The sequence below is a fragment of the Agrilus planipennis genome, unplaced genomic scaffold (assembly GCF_000699045.2).
Source record: "Agrilus planipennis isolate EAB-ADULT unplaced genomic scaffold, Apla_2.0 scaffold193, whole genome shotgun sequence".
Classification (NCBI taxonomy): Eukaryota; Metazoa; Arthropoda; class Insecta; order Coleoptera; family Buprestidae; genus Agrilus; species Agrilus planipennis.
In genome coordinates, this window is record NW_020442456.1 from 416,562 (window position 1) to 431,833 (window position 15,272).

Genomic DNA, 15,272 nt, shown 5'->3' on the forward strand with positions numbered 1-15,272 from the left:
GTAGTTTGTACTGTCAGCGCTAGTGGAATATAGGGATAAACCCTATCTTTACCTTCGAAAGAAATAAAATGAGCGAATTATTACTTAAAGGCTCTAACAGCGACATGATTACCATGGTTGGATAAATGGGTCCATATTTATTGATTACTTGCGTCACTTCATTTTTTTTTTTTGAAAATTACCAAAGAAGAACTAGTATTATTAATACTCGACAATCACGAAACTCACATCAGCCTGGGACCATACGAGTTTTTTCGAGAACATAACCTACAACTTGCCACTCCATGTATCTCACAAAATGCAGCCCCTTGGTCTTACAATCTGCAGTTCACTGAAGATAGCATACAATAAACAATGTGAGCTTTACATGGTTAACAATCCTGGTAAATGAATAAACCAATACTAGGCCGGAAAATTTAACAAAGGCGTAAAACAAGATAGCTAACATAAGCAATGCTGTCAGTGGATTTAGAACCGTTGGAATTCAACCTGATGATCCTGACAAATTTGAAGAGAGCTTTGAAAATACGGTGTTTGGTTAATCCCTGATTCAAAAATGTGATGATTATACCTGAACAAAGTTTGAATATTGTCAGCCAGAGTCAACCACCAACGCAGGATGTCACTTCAATTTCTGAAGATGACGATTTGAACATTACCAATAATACTTCTGTTCCATTCATTTCTGTTGCTCTTGCCGAAATCATCAATTCCCTAAATCAGGAATCATTCCTAAGCAACAGAATGAGAAGCAAATTCAGATTTTAGCCAATTCACCAATGAAAATTGGCTTCGAGTTAAGGGTAAACGAGTCAGAAATTTGACAAAGGTACAAATTAAACAATTTTTAGAAATATTTATCTGAAAATTCATTTTTGAATTTTTTACCCACTACCTCTCACCTCTTGTAGTTTAGTGGTCAGAACATTCGTCCCGGGTTCGATTCCCGGCGGGGGTGTGACAATAGCAACAATTTTTCCCTCATTAATTTGAGGTAGCGTGTAGTGGGTAACAAATTCAAAATTAATTTTCAGATTAATATTTCATATTTGACAAAGGCTTTAAAAGGAAAACTAAAAGGGGTTTTACTGTAAAACGTGCAATGAAAAGTATGAATTTCCACCGACAGAAGATTGGATCATGTGCGTCATTTGTAAACTCTGGGCACATGAATAATGCACTATCGGTGAGACTAGTAAAGGTTGCGTGAGTGATATGATAGTTCATTGTAGATTTAATTGTGCCGTTCCCTATTATCCCATTCGGTATTGGGTAAAATGGATCAGCAATGTTTTTGCTTTTGTTCATATTTCTAATAAAATGTTAATTTTTTAAAAAAAATTTTGTAGGAAATGCTTATTTTACATTTAAAGTCGATCATGACTTTTTTCTATTACTGTTGAGTTTTGGAAGTTAAGTGTTCCCAATTCCCCCACTTCTTCCTATATATGAATAAAAGAACGTCAACTACCCTTTTTATATGACTGTATTCATTACCAGTACTTTTTTCTAAATATATTAAAAGTAGGAATTGTAAAATTTTCAGTGCTTTCTATTTTTTGTGGGAGTACTTTTGTGCTTTTGAAACTTTAGGAACTATTTTCTTCTGCTTTGGACATTCAGCCTTCTTGAACTCAACCCTTCTATCACAGGGTGTACTTTCCACGGCTTTAGGTAGAGTATCTTCTTGAGGTGATTTATTTTTCTTTAGATCACATATTTTTTTCAGTATTCCTTCAATATTAGGAGGATAGTCTCCATTTTCATCTCTCATGCAGTCAAGGTAAGATTCTGCGATTGTGAGATTCTCAAGGGATACATCTGCTTGTGAAGCCAAAAGCATTACGCAACTTATAGTAATTGCGAGCATTTTTGTACTCTGGATTTTTGGGTCTAAAGGTCGTGATGAGCTTTCATCCAAAGAGCAGTCTGTGGGTATTTTACAAGGATCTTCAGAAACTCTCGATTGTGATAACTTTTTCAAGAGAAGATAACTGTAAATGAAACATAAATAGGTAAGTATATATCAATTTGATTCAATTGGAAACATCTATATTTCATGAAAACATTTTAGTGCATGTGTACCTATACATGGTGTTTTTGGAATAACGCACTTATTCCATAAACACGAGCTTGCGATGGGGCACCATAAAACTTGAAATTAAGTAAATGCTTACAGGTCCAAAAGTTCACTGATAACGCAACGCCGCATTCAATCAGTTGGTAAAAAATAAAAATTGAAGAGGAGACTGTGACACTTGTGAAAAAAAAATGTAACGTAAGACAGTCTTGCGCTGAATATGCCCACAATATAAGTGGACGATAGACGTAAATGCTTACAGGTTCAAAAGTTTACCGACAACGCAACGCCGCATTCAATCAGTTGGTAAAAAATAAAAATTGAAGAGGAGACTGTGACACTTGGAAAAAAAAATGTAACGTTAGACAGTCTTGCGCTGAATATGCCCACAATATAAGTGGACGATAGACGTAAATGCTTACAGGTTCAAAAGTTTACCGACAACGCAACGCCGCATTCAATCAGTTGGTAAAAAATAAAAATTAAAGGGGAGACTGTGATACTTCGAGAAAAACGTAACGTAAGACAGTCTTGCGCTGAGTATGCTCATAGAGGTGTTCGCGTTTCTTCGAAGTGCTGTGGTATTTGGTGTGAGTCCTCATGGTTTAATCAATCAGTTGGCAATTAGCAGAATCAATGTTTTTCTATTAAATTTTTGGTCTGTTACATGTTGGAACAGATTAAGTTCGATTCAAGATATTTACGTAATTATTTGTTGCTTTATCGCAATCTAACCTAATCTAAATTGATGTACAGTTTGATAAAGTATTTCAGTCATTGTGGTAGTATGTAGGTCAGTGTGTTACTATGAGAAGGTTGTCGTAATCAATTGCGCTTTCTGCGGCAGAACTATGTAGGTACCCCCAACTATATCGCAATCGATGTAGCAGTTCTTTTCGCAATTACGCTACGTTACCAAATTACGCCCAGAACCGGCTTTGGATTGTAATGTATGATTTTCTAAAAACTCTTTCTGTTCCTTAACTACGCTGCTAAAATCACAATGCAATTTCTTATTGTATTCAGTAGATACCCTTCAATAATCGGCGCTTATTTCAGAAATGTTCAGTATAAAGTAATGTTCGTGGAATCCATTTAACGTTTTGTCTCTGTAGTACTGAAACGTCATGTCAGCATGTCGAATTAGCGTTTCTTGTTTTGTTATGATAAAGTATTTCTAACCGGATGCCTACATCAAATCCCAATAACTTGTAAATAAAATCAACTTACAAAACATGCTGAAAAAATGATTTAGCAGTTGATCATGATATGAATCGCACTAAGGATGTCTTCGGATAAACATGGCGAAACATTCGCAACTAACGTAAGCAAATGATATAGAGTACTACCCAAAAACTCAATTTGTTTCATCTAGTACCAGTAATTTCACTGTATTATATTCACTATAATATGAATTTAATTTATACTTCAGTCTAAGTAAGACGTAGCCGGCTATGTTAACACCAAAAATTGAAAAAGTAAAATTCACTGTATTTCGTTTACTACAAAATAAATTTAACCTATACTTTAGCCTCAGCAACATGTGGTGGTCATGCTATTAAAATTGTAGCTTATATGAAACGTTTGGAAGTTTGACATCTATTGAATATTGCGATCATAAATTGAGATGTAAGCTATCCTATCTTTCAAGTTGGATCAAACTGCACACGGTGTACAAATTTGATTAAAATCGGTGAACTAGTTTAGGAGTCCATCGCGGACAAACAACGTGACACGTAATTTATGTATATTAAGATTAAAATCTTGTGCCACTAAACACTAAATTAAACATATGTGTCCCTTAAATAAAGTATGTCGGGTAGTATTAGACTAATATTCAACAGTAAATGCTTTAAAGTTTTACTAAAATAATCATACCTAGGCGTCATTACCCCGTCATCCGTTGATTCAGGTGCGTTGGTTGCTTTGCATGTACATCTTGACCCAGTACTTCCAATCTTGCTGACTTTACTAGAACTTTCGCTAGATGAACTGTCGTCTGCGAAAGTCTTAGTTGCTTTAACATAACCTCCTGGCCTAGGCTCTGCAGTAAATACCTCCGGATTTGTTTGTGAGAGGCTAACGTTTCCTTTACCCTGCCCTTCAGCCATTTTATTTGCCGATATATACGATTAGAATTTAAAAAAGAATTTAATACACCAAATTAAATGTTTAACTGTCACTGTTTTAAATGTCAAGTGGTACTTAGTTGAATTCATTTAATTTTATAACGGTAACTCATCCAATCCTTGAAAATGTTGCATGTTTCGTGAAAGTTTTGATTTTAAAATAATACTTACCTATTAAGCGTTAGTGATTCTCTCTCATGATGACTTATTGTCGACGATAAGTAAGTAGACGATTTACTGATAATCCGAAGCTGTAAATTTATCTTGAAAAACAGTTTTCATTTTATATTAGCTGTCTCTTCAAACTTCACACGGAGATATCACCTGACTTTTTCTTAGGTAGCGTCAGGACTGCGATAATCAAATGGATGCGAAAGTTCGATAACGGTGTAACCAGTTTAGTGATCGAAACCTAGCTGCCTAGGCCACTATAAATCTTTATTGAATCTAATAAAAACTTAAGTAAGTGTAGAAGATGATGTAAACGATTACTTAAAATAATCTCTTTTTATGTAGGGTGTGGCATTGCTCATAAAGAAGTGAATTTATATGTTTATTTTGAGATATATCTATTCCACCATAGTATACAGTAACGTATTTTATGTAAGGGATGTACACTGTCACTGCTACTTTTTAATCTACACATCGAAGAACGCGATCAACTTCGTTAAATACAGTACAACGCTAGGGATAGATATACAGGTGTAAAAGATTAGTATGCTTAGATTTGCAGATGATATAACAGTAGCAGCATCTAGCAAGAAGGAGTTAAAGACAGCTTTAAGTGAAATGGAAGTGGTATTGACAAAACAGTACTGTATGAAAATAAATAAAAGTAAAACAATAATACTGGTATGCAAGGGAAGAAGAAGTAGGGAAAGAGCGAATATAAGATAGGAGACGAAAAATTAGAAGAAGTGACCGATTTTAGGTATCTAGGAAGTCAGATAAGTCTGGACGGAACGAGCAGTAGAGATATAAAACAGGGTCGAGTCACCTTCAATAAAAATAAGTCACTTATATGATCGCCAATGGTTAATTTAGAAATTCAAAAAAGGTTGTTAAAGGTGTATGCTTGGAGCACGGCAATGTACGGTTACGAAACATGGACAGTGGGCGCGGCGGAAAATAAAAGGTTAGAAGCGTTCGAAATGTGGTGTTACAGGCGAATGATGAGGATACCGTGGATAGAGAAGGTTAGAAATGAAGAGGTATTAGGAAGAATAGGAGAACAGAGGACTCTATGGTAGACGAGATAGGTCTTATCAGAGACATATTAGAGGCAGAAACGGAAGTTAGGAGGGGTAGAGGTAAACCTAGATTAGACTGTTCGCAATTAGTTAAGGCTGTGGGACGTTCTAGTTTTAGTTGGGCATATGAAAGAGTAGAGGTTTGTGTCCAACCAGTCTTAGGATTGACGACTTTATGATCTTAATCATCTTAGCCTGCGTTATTAGATAATCGGGGAAAGTAGAAATAGCATTAAACTACCACAGGGTGAGTAATGACTGTAAGCTGCCTCATCGCCTTGTATCTGCGGGATCTTAAATCCGACTCCCGACTCCCGGATTATTATTAATTCCGCTATCTAAACGGTTGCTAACTGACCTACTAAGCCACTAGGTAAGTAGGTGTTAGCTTGCAGTTCAAATAATCAAGAATATTTGTTAGTGAAACGACTTTTTCACCGTACTGTATCATCATCTTCGTCTTTGAATACCATGGCGAAGTAAATTTTCGGAACTTAAGCACCAGGTAAGTTTTTCTTCTAAACACTGGATTCACCCTTCTTCCGGGAAGACTGTCGCAGATCCTAATAGTATCTCTGGTACTCGTAGACTTCGGTGTAGGGTTAACTTAGGTAACATAACGCCAGTGCTGCTTGCACCTGGCGATTGCGAAACAATAACCTAACCTAACCTGACTAACTTATTCTTATGTCATTTTGTAATGGGAGCCTTAGGGATCGTAGCATCCGCAGAAGGAGCGAAGCAACTGGAGCAAGTGGCAAAGTCCTAAAAAGTGGCTGACGACGACAACTGTCAAATGGTTGACAACGGCCGATAGCCGTGATATCAGAGTGGGGGTGGAGGAAATAAAATTGAACGGAAAGGAAAAAATGAATCTTCAGGGGATTTTAAAGCCGAACTGCCATAGCTTATCTACTGATGCGCTTCGCAAGGGAATCATTAGATAGCTAGAAACACGGGTGCACAAGCTTTATTTCAAGATAATAAATCACAAGGTAGCAATTCTTTTTGGAAATATTGAATCAAGAAACAAAACTTATTGCAATAAGGTACGGGGGTAAAATGAATTAATGATGTTGCAGTTATTTACAAAAGTGCTGCAAATATACACCTTTTTAAATTTTTTCCCCACCTTTTGAATTAGTAGTTTGATTAGAGGAACCGATTACGTTTTAGTCCTTCCAAGGACTGAACTAATATTGCAATTTTAATCACGTGAATGCATATTTAAAGAAATCTTATTATATAAAGAGAAAAGGTGATTTTTAAATAGTAAATTACTTGAATGTCTTACTTGAACTATAGCTGCAGATAATCCAAATATAAGTAACATTGGTAAAGGTAGATCTAGATTAGATTACTGTTCGCAGTTAAGGATGTGGGATGTTCTACTTTTAGAGAAATGCGAAGATTAGCTCAGGATAGGAAAGAGTGGATAGGTGACATTTAGCAGCCGTTTATCATTATTATTATTATTAAGCATGACGAAACGTCTGCAATCAGAATTCGACCACGGCAGAAAAGCCTAGAAGATTTTCGTCATCNACTGTTATTGATTTTGTTGGCTTTTGAATTATTTCTAAACAACCGATGGTATTTATACTCTCCAGGATTACTTCGTTTTTCTGTTCCCATAAGTGACGAGAAAGAGTTTGCTGAAGGGGGTCGTGAAAACATTGCATAGGAAAATCTATTTTACAGCAACTCCAAGGAACAACTGGTACATCAAAAAGCCCCTCCGGCTGTTTTAAGCTACAACAGTTAGAATTTCTTAGGTACTAAATAAACTCTCACTCATATCGATTGTGGTAACTAGTTTGCAATTGTTTACTTCTGTTGTTTCAATGCTTATCGAATGTAGGGGTAACCGATATACTTAATACTCCTAAATTGGTAGTAGGGGTCTGGAAAAGGATCTAATACCAATGAATACAGGTTATTGTATCATGGATTCAATAGTGCAGATAAAGATCTCATTTAGACGTTGTTATGTTATGTCTGCGCATGTCTGAGAATTTTAGTAGTAGGTATACAGCGTCAGTTTATGTAAATTGCCACTTCCTCATTACAGTCGCAACGCTTATGCATACCGCATCGGGTACAAATGTGTGAAAGAAGTATGCAATTGCTAGTTCCTACTTTAAATACACATTCCTCCGCGAAATATTCCTCACCATTCGATCTCTGAAATAGAAAAAATCCCCGGCGCGGACGGAATTCTCTACGCGTCACGAACGCTATCATGCTGCACCATCATTATCCTCCGGCCTGGAAAGAAGCCACCGTCATCTGTCCCCCCAAAAATGGAAAGCCCCTCAGCTCTCCCTTAAGCTACGGGTCCATTAGTCTGCTCAGTTTGCTGAACAAAGTAGTTGAATCCATCCTTTTGAAACAGCTTCTCGACCACGTGGAGCGAAACAACCTACTCCCTGACTTTCAACGCAGTTTTCGCAGACAGCACGGCACATCATTTTCTCCGTGTTTTCGAACACATCTCTGACAACCTCAACAAGCGCCGTCACACTTCCATGCTTCTGCTCGACATCCAGCAAGCCTTCGATCGGATTTGGCACAAAGGTCTCATCACCAAACGTATCGCCCTCAATACCCCACATTTCCTAATCAGGGTTATCCGTTTCTTCCTCTCTGACACAACCCTTCGTGTAGGCTCTGATTTATCCATAAGCAAACCTGTAACGGCTAGTGTTTCCCGAGGCTCCAAGCTGTCATCTCTTCTCTCTTCAACCTTTTCTGCGTCCCATCCATCGATCGTCACAACTCTCTACGCCGATGACATCGCTCTCATAAACTCCGCCCAAACCATTCTCAAGTGCTCCGCAAAAATTAACATGTTTTTGCCCCTGCTACTAATTTCGTACCGAACATGGAGATTCTTCATTACCGAGGCCAAGTCGGAAGCAATTTTCTTCTCCCGTAGGACCCCAAAAACATTCCGCCATCACCGTTAACAACCACAGCATCAAATGGAGCAACTCCGTTACTTACCTTGGCGTCGTCTTCGACAGAACACTGACATGACGAAAGTACATTCTTGCCACCCGTGTCAAGGCATTAGCCGCCTTTATGTTCTTCAAGTTCCAAAACAGCTCCATCTCCCATTAAACAAAAATCCGTGCGTTCAACGCAATTATTAGAAGCATTTGCTCCTACGCCGTCCTCATCTGGCCGCCTAAACATTCTCCAAGGCACTTACATGCGGATTTTTCGTTCCGCACTTAACTATCCCTGGCTCATCAGAAATATCCAAATTCTGAAAGAAACTGGTCTACCTTCACTTCCCCAGGCTGCAATTATGTTCGCAGGGCCTCAGTGTCAGGTCACCCAAACCCGCCCATCTCGACGCTTGGCGACTTCGCCCCTAAACCAAACGACCGTTTCAGAAGGACCTACCACCTTCTACTCTGAGCTACTTTCCTTCCGCTGATTCCTAGTTTCGCTTTTTAGCGTGAGTGCCCACACAACTCAATCGACCATTGATATCAATTTCCGTCGAATGCTTCCTTCCTACATTTATTACCTTCCCGCTCTCAACCTCTTCCCATTGAACCTTTCTTGGGATGTATATCCTCCGGGTTGATCTCTCTACTCGATGAGGGGATTTAGTCGGTAGGCGCGTCGGCGTATCCCCCATTCAGGAGGTATCTTTTGAAGATGAGAAATTAAAAGAAAAACAAAAAAAATGTAGTTGCTACTAAGCAGCATGACTTAGACGGTTAGTCCATTGCTTAGCATTCGAGAGGACGTCGGACCGATTCTGGGTCCGTCTGCCTTGGTCCAAGTTTTTCTGTGGTTTCCTTGGATCACTTAGGCAAATGCTGGGACAGTAATATTCCACAGATAATCTTTCATTCTTTTCTGTTTTTATTTCATTCGTCTCATCTTTCTCACCCGAACCACCAACCCACCTATTCCCTGAAAGGAGGCTAAAGAGGGCCTTTCGTTCTACCTTCCGGCGTAGTTCGAACCAGCATTATTGGCTGGTGGGAATGAAACACCCAAAAAAGAAAATGCAGTTGCTGTCTCCATTAGTATCAAGTATATGGGGTAACCAACGTCTTAGGAGTCTCAAAAGGTCAGATAAATACTAAGAAAGATACGTGACGGAACAGAGAACTAAAGAACTGGTAAAAACCAACAGAGAACAACTGTAAGTTTTCATAATAATAATTTTACCGCAGAAGTAAAAATATCTAAATTGCTAAACAAAGATACAATTCTGGGTCAATAAATATACAAGAACCAGAGATTATCCTTGATGCAGTAACAAAGCAGTCACCTAAATGAAAGAACAAGACTGTTGGCTCTGATGAGATACCCGCTGATTTCTGAAAGAAGCCCAGCGTTATCCATCTCTGCATTTCGGTATTAATTTTTACTCAAACGCACAGACCCGCTGTTCCATTTTACTGTCGCCTTCATAATTGATAGGTAGTAGGATATCATAATTTTGGTCGTTATCAATAAGTTATATAGTAGTATTCGTAACTATTTTTTTTGGCTTACTTCCTATTTTTATCACAATGAAATTTTATGACAGTTTTCCACTTTAATATTTTTCATATTGTTTAATAGTCGAGGAAATAAAGCACTGCATCTTCGAATTTTGTGCAGTAAGTCAGATTGAGAAGGGTTTCCTGCATTCAATTCGTGAGACCGATTACAAATTTTGTGAACATAAGAGATTTCTTTTAAAAGCAATTGTTTTATCATTTTTGAATTTTTCTTATGTACTGGTTTAGGTCATATTTGAAGATGAATTCATCTCTTATGTTAATAAAGTGTGCGGTCATACGAATCGAATGCAGAAAACATCTCGATCCGAATTACTGCATAAAAATTCGAAGATTTATGTGCTGGACTGTAATGACTCTTTAACTCTTTCCGCTGCGCTGCATTTATTTTTTGTTTTGGCTTTGACCGTTAGACAAGGTTTTTGAGTTGCTTATTATATTTTCCCATTTCAGACCGTTCAGTAGTACATCTTCATTAAATTGAATTAGTCTGCACTGTTCGTTTTTAGTTTCTTATTTTAAGCATTCAAATCTTAATAATATTTTACTAATATTTCTACTTCACGTATCAATGTAGCCGTTTCCAGTACGAGTTTGGTAGTAGCGGTAGAGTACAATTAAACTCGGTCGAAAATTTGCTTTGTCTCTCTAATTTAGAGATTATGTAGTCTACTTCTTGTGGATTTTCATCACAAATAATTATTTATTTTGCTAATTTTCTTCTTTCTGATATTTTTAGTGATAAATTACTTAAAACTAAATTACCTGATTGAAATTGATGTAGAAGAGCTTCTTGGCTTTTCTGCCGTGGTCGAATTCCAATTGCAAACGTTTCACCATGCTTAATAGATGGCATCTTTAGTGTTTCACTATTGCATGATCGGTGGCTGAATTGTGAAGCACTGAAGATGCCATCGGCAGAAAAGCCCAGAAGCTCTTCACCTTCAATTAGACACCGGCCGTAAAAGCCTATGTACCTGATTGAAGATTACCAATTTACGTGTCCACCGGTAGGTCACAACGCCTCTTATTGTTGGATGAAATTATTACCAAGGGCCGTAGTGAGCCACTCCCATAAACGTACATTCTGAATCCTTGGACGACCGAGCGGCATGGCCTAGAGGTCTAGACCATTGCTTAGCATTCGGGAGGACGCGGGTTCGATTCCGGCTCCGACTGTCTTGGTCCAAGTTTTTCTGTGGTTTCCTTGGGTCACTTAGGCAAATGCTGAGGCAGTAATATTCCACAGATAATCTTTCATTCTCTTCTGTCTTCATTTCGTCCGTCTCATCTTTCTCACCCGAACCATCACCCACCCATTCCCACGATTCCTTAAAGGAAGCTGAAGAGGTCCTTCCGCCCTACCTTCCGGCATAGTCCGGAGGGACTGCCCGCCCACCAGCATTACTGGCTGGTGGGAATGAAACACCCAAAAAGAAAAGAAAAAAGGATCCTTTGACGTCGTGAACGCATTAAGGTGTTATTAATTAATATCAGAGTGCACATTTATTGCTTTACCCTCCATTGTATCATTTGGATTATTTAAACAACAACCACCTCGATACGTCCGTTCTCCTCACTACCCTTATTCCAATCAAAAAACAGGAAAATTTGTTAGAACAATGTACCTACCTTATTGAAAGGTTTGAATCGTACAAAGCATTGTAGTGTAGAATCCATGTGGACGTGTGCCAGTCAAGATAACTGCTAATACCACAGCACTGCATATTTACTTGTAGTTTATCCATTTTGCCTCTCCAATAAGGATTACTCAAATATTCTTTAATACCCTTTTCCAATGATAATTTTAGAGAATCGAACACATACGATAACATTCTAAACGTCAAAATAGCAACAACAGTTATATGCAGTACGACGTTGATTCCCAAAATAATCCACATTTGTAATGCAGTTCGAGTGCTTTTCCTTTAAAAAATTGAACAATATTTTCATTACAAATATAACCAATTTATAGTCTTATAAAAGGCTGGCAGAGTCCGTTTCAGTATGGATGGTGTGGTATCCGTTGCCGGTGGTGCATTTATGTATATTTTAATTTCGGCTACAATTTTATGGTGTATTAGAATAACTTATTTTTATGTCTCTAAAACTTCTACTTCTACAACTTGATATTTCCTGTTACAGCAAATACTTGGACAAAAAAATCAACTAATCAATATTTTTACATTTTTAATTATTAATAGTGGAAGTCAATAAGGAATAGACGAGATAGATTAGTAGGACACCTTCTCAGACATGAAGGCTTAGTCAGAGACATATTAAAGGCAGAAACGGGAGTTAAGAGGGGTAGAGGTAGACCTAGATTAAATTACTGTTCGCAAATAGTTGTTCTACTTTTAGAGAAATGCGAAGATTAGCTCAGGATAGGAAAGAGTGGATAGGTGACATTTAGCAGCCGTTTATCATTATTATTATTAAACATTAAGCATGACGAAACGTCTGCAATCAGAATTCGACCACGGCAGAAAAGCCTAGAAGATTTTCGTCATCAATAATTAAATTTGTTTCATATTTCCTGATATTTTTTTTTAGATTTGAAGAAATCTCGTATTTCTAAGGCGAAAATTCAATGTGTCTCGTAGGTGTGTAGATTATAAAATTTAATAAAAAACTTTCACTCTAGAATTGCTTACTTTTTCATAAATATTAATATCCTTGGGGAAGGATTAGGAACCGTACATATAATAATGCATAGCCTAGTGTGATAAAAGTAAAAAAATTAACGTTACGTAAACATTAATAGAACAATTAATATCCTCTAGAAGATAGGTAATTGCAATTTTATTAAACTTCCAAACCGACATTAAGGTATTGCCAAGGTGTATTACTCTTTTTTTATTTATGGTTCGTTAATAGCCTTGTTCTCCTATTAGAAAAATTGAATTACATCACCAGTAAACACGGACACACAGACGTATTGTGCGTACACTACAAAAAATATTTAGTATTTCGCAAAAATGCCTGTCAATGGATGTACTTTACATTTGCAGCGGCCGTAGGTGGTCATAAAAATCATTAGTGCTCTATGCTGACGTTTGATGTACCGCTATTTTATACGAGTATAATACCAGACAAAGAAGTCAAGCGGTTTTAAGTCAGGACTAGTCGCCGGCCAAGCTACACGACTGTCGTCCAATCCCGCGTCTAGGAAATTGTTCGTTGAGAAATTCGCGCAGTAGTCAATGCAATAATACTGTAATGTTCGTGGGTTTAATAAAATTAACTTCTAAGACTGATAACGACAAAAACTATTTATTTACATTAATTATTAAAGAACTGAAAACACTATTAAATTATTACTAAACTTATAAATTATTCTACTTATTTACACTACTGTTGATATATTACTATTCACTGCGCTATTTGTTTCACTACTATCACTGTCAATTTATTTCCCGATTGACTTCTGCAACGGTCAATGCATTTCTTCTCTTTTCGGCGATCGTCTCTTCCTTTAAATACTCTTTTGTTTACTTTCGGGAACCTTCTGGAAACAGCCGGATAGTTTATTTTTTCTTTCAACTGTTTAACTGCTTTCCCAGAACGCAGGTACGACACACACAAATACGGCGCACATGAAAGAAGGCGCACATGAAAGAAGGCGCCCGCAGCTAGTCGGCGAGTCGATAAGCCGTTCATGCACACGTGTGCCCGATCGCACACAAACACGTTTGTGCTCGCTACAATACTATTCTACACTGACCTATGGCATTGACACATTGCTAGTGAATTCCACTACAAAGTTATAAGAACAAAGAAATTACTGTAGGCTAGATACATAAACATCATAAATCACACTCAGTCTAATCTAACAAGTACTAGTCAAAATTTGAGTAAAAATATACAAAATAAATACAACACAGGCGCTGCTAATTAGCAGTTGATAGACTGAGGTGTTACAATGTCGTATTTCTCTGCGACTGACTTTTTTATAATGCCCTATCACTTCCTGCAAGCTTGCTACTTATTTAACACCCTGTAGAGAAAGGGGAGACTCGAGTGTGCGTAAATTTTGAAATTCAACATTGCACGTCGCTCGAACTCAACTAAAATGGTAATGGACTTACTCGTATAGTGGTTGACATTCGCATTTGACAACATAGCATCAATTAATCGTAAATCGAAATATCCCTAATGATCCATTACTTATTTTTCATTCGAATTATCCCATTTCTACCTTGTAACTCTATAAGAACAACAACTACAGAAACTTCAGGAATTAATAATATACATTTTTGAAAAAAATTCTAACAAATTTAGCAATAATATTAGTCAATTTCTCTCTGTCGCCTCAAAACTATTGCGAACTCCACATTCTCGAACTTTGCTTAAACTGCTACATTATTTACCTACCATGATTTTGCAATAAATTTTTTCCTCAATTAAGTTTTAAAAGGCAAACAATCTTTACCTACCTTTCTGCTTTTTTATAACAACAAGTAATAATCTTGAATCCTATTGTGTTATGAATTATTACATGAATTCCAATAAATATCATTACAACAAATGCAAACTGCATTTCCCTTTTCTCGAAAACCATGTTTTGTAACAAAATAGTAACGCCACCACAGGACAATGTAATGAATATTGTCCCAATTATTATTTCAATGAAACAAAGTAATTTCAAAATAAAAGCTAAGAAGCTTCTTCCTCGCTTACTAAAGTTAATTCTACAGCAAGCCATTTCTTAAAAGGCTGTATATTTGTTTGAAGAATACAAACAAAATACTTTTGACAACATTATGACATAGACACATTCAGATATTTTTACGGTTGCTAAAGTGATACAGTACAATTTATTATTATGTATACAATTGCGGCAAACAACCTAAAAGCTGACGCTCTTTCTAATTAAAATATTTGCAATCCTTAGTCACTTTGTCACTTCCGGTTATACCGGAAGTCAACATCAACTAGCTTATTTTCAATGGAATACTATATTTTTTATGACATTTTTAGATTCAGAGAACTTTTTAGGTGGACTTTGATTGTACAACTTTGTCTGCAAGGTATTTCGAGGTATTTAGATTTTTCTGAAACTTTTGAAAATTGCATTTTCATCTTAAATAACGTATTATTCAGCTAATTTTGAAATTACCGTCGCTATATTGAATGATCAGCTATCTCTATCTGGAATTGTACCGTAAACTTATACAGGGTGTAAAACTTCGAACACGTTTACGTTGTTTTTGTTTCAAGTGGAACACCCTGTATATTATTTCATTAGTAAACGTAAAATTGAATTCTGCGTCGACTGATA

The 15,272-nt window shown here is 37.0% G+C and overlaps 2 protein-coding genes across 2 annotated transcripts in view; both read right to left on the minus strand.

Moving 5' to 3' along the window:
• The window catches only part of LOC108736771 (RDS/peripherin-like protein xRDS35), an 18,443-nt gene extending 3,698 nt beyond the window's left edge, over positions 1–14,745 (minus strand). Inside the window, exons 1-4 of the mRNA XM_025980594.1 lie at positions 14,428–14,745; positions 11,624–11,917; positions 7,005–7,211; positions 6,754–6,793 (exon numbers count right to left, since the gene is read on the minus strand). Coding sequence (XP_025836379.1) covers positions 6,754–6,793; positions 7,005–7,211; positions 11,624–11,917; positions 14,428–14,696 — 810 coding nt within the window. The 5' untranslated portion in view covers positions 14,697–14,745. The remainder of the gene's footprint in view (positions 1–6,753; positions 6,794–7,004; positions 7,212–11,623; positions 11,918–14,427) is intronic.
• On the minus strand, positions 1,455–4,827 carry LOC108736775. Its single transcript, XM_018469336.2, has 3 exons — positions 4,381–4,827; positions 3,959–4,328; positions 1,455–1,994 (listed from the first exon to the last, which is right to left on the minus strand). Exons 2-3 carry the CDS (start codon positions 4,189–4,191, stop codon positions 1,553–1,555), a joined length of 675 nt encoding a protein of 224 aa, XP_018324838.1. The 5' UTR covers positions 4,192–4,328; positions 4,381–4,827; the 3' UTR covers positions 1,455–1,552.
• Positions 14,746–15,272: the final 527 nt, after the last annotated feature.

Bases quoted from the DNA above. Each gene is read 5' to 3' on its own strand.
- LOC108736775 (XM_018469336.2), bottom strand. From the start codon at position 4,191: ATGGCTGAAGGGCAGGGTAAAGGAAACGTTAGCCTCTCACAAACAAAT. The intron at 1,995-3,958 runs GTATGATTATTT...TTTCATTTACAG, and splicing joins GACGGGGTAATGACGCCTAG to TTATCTTCTCTTGAAAAAGT.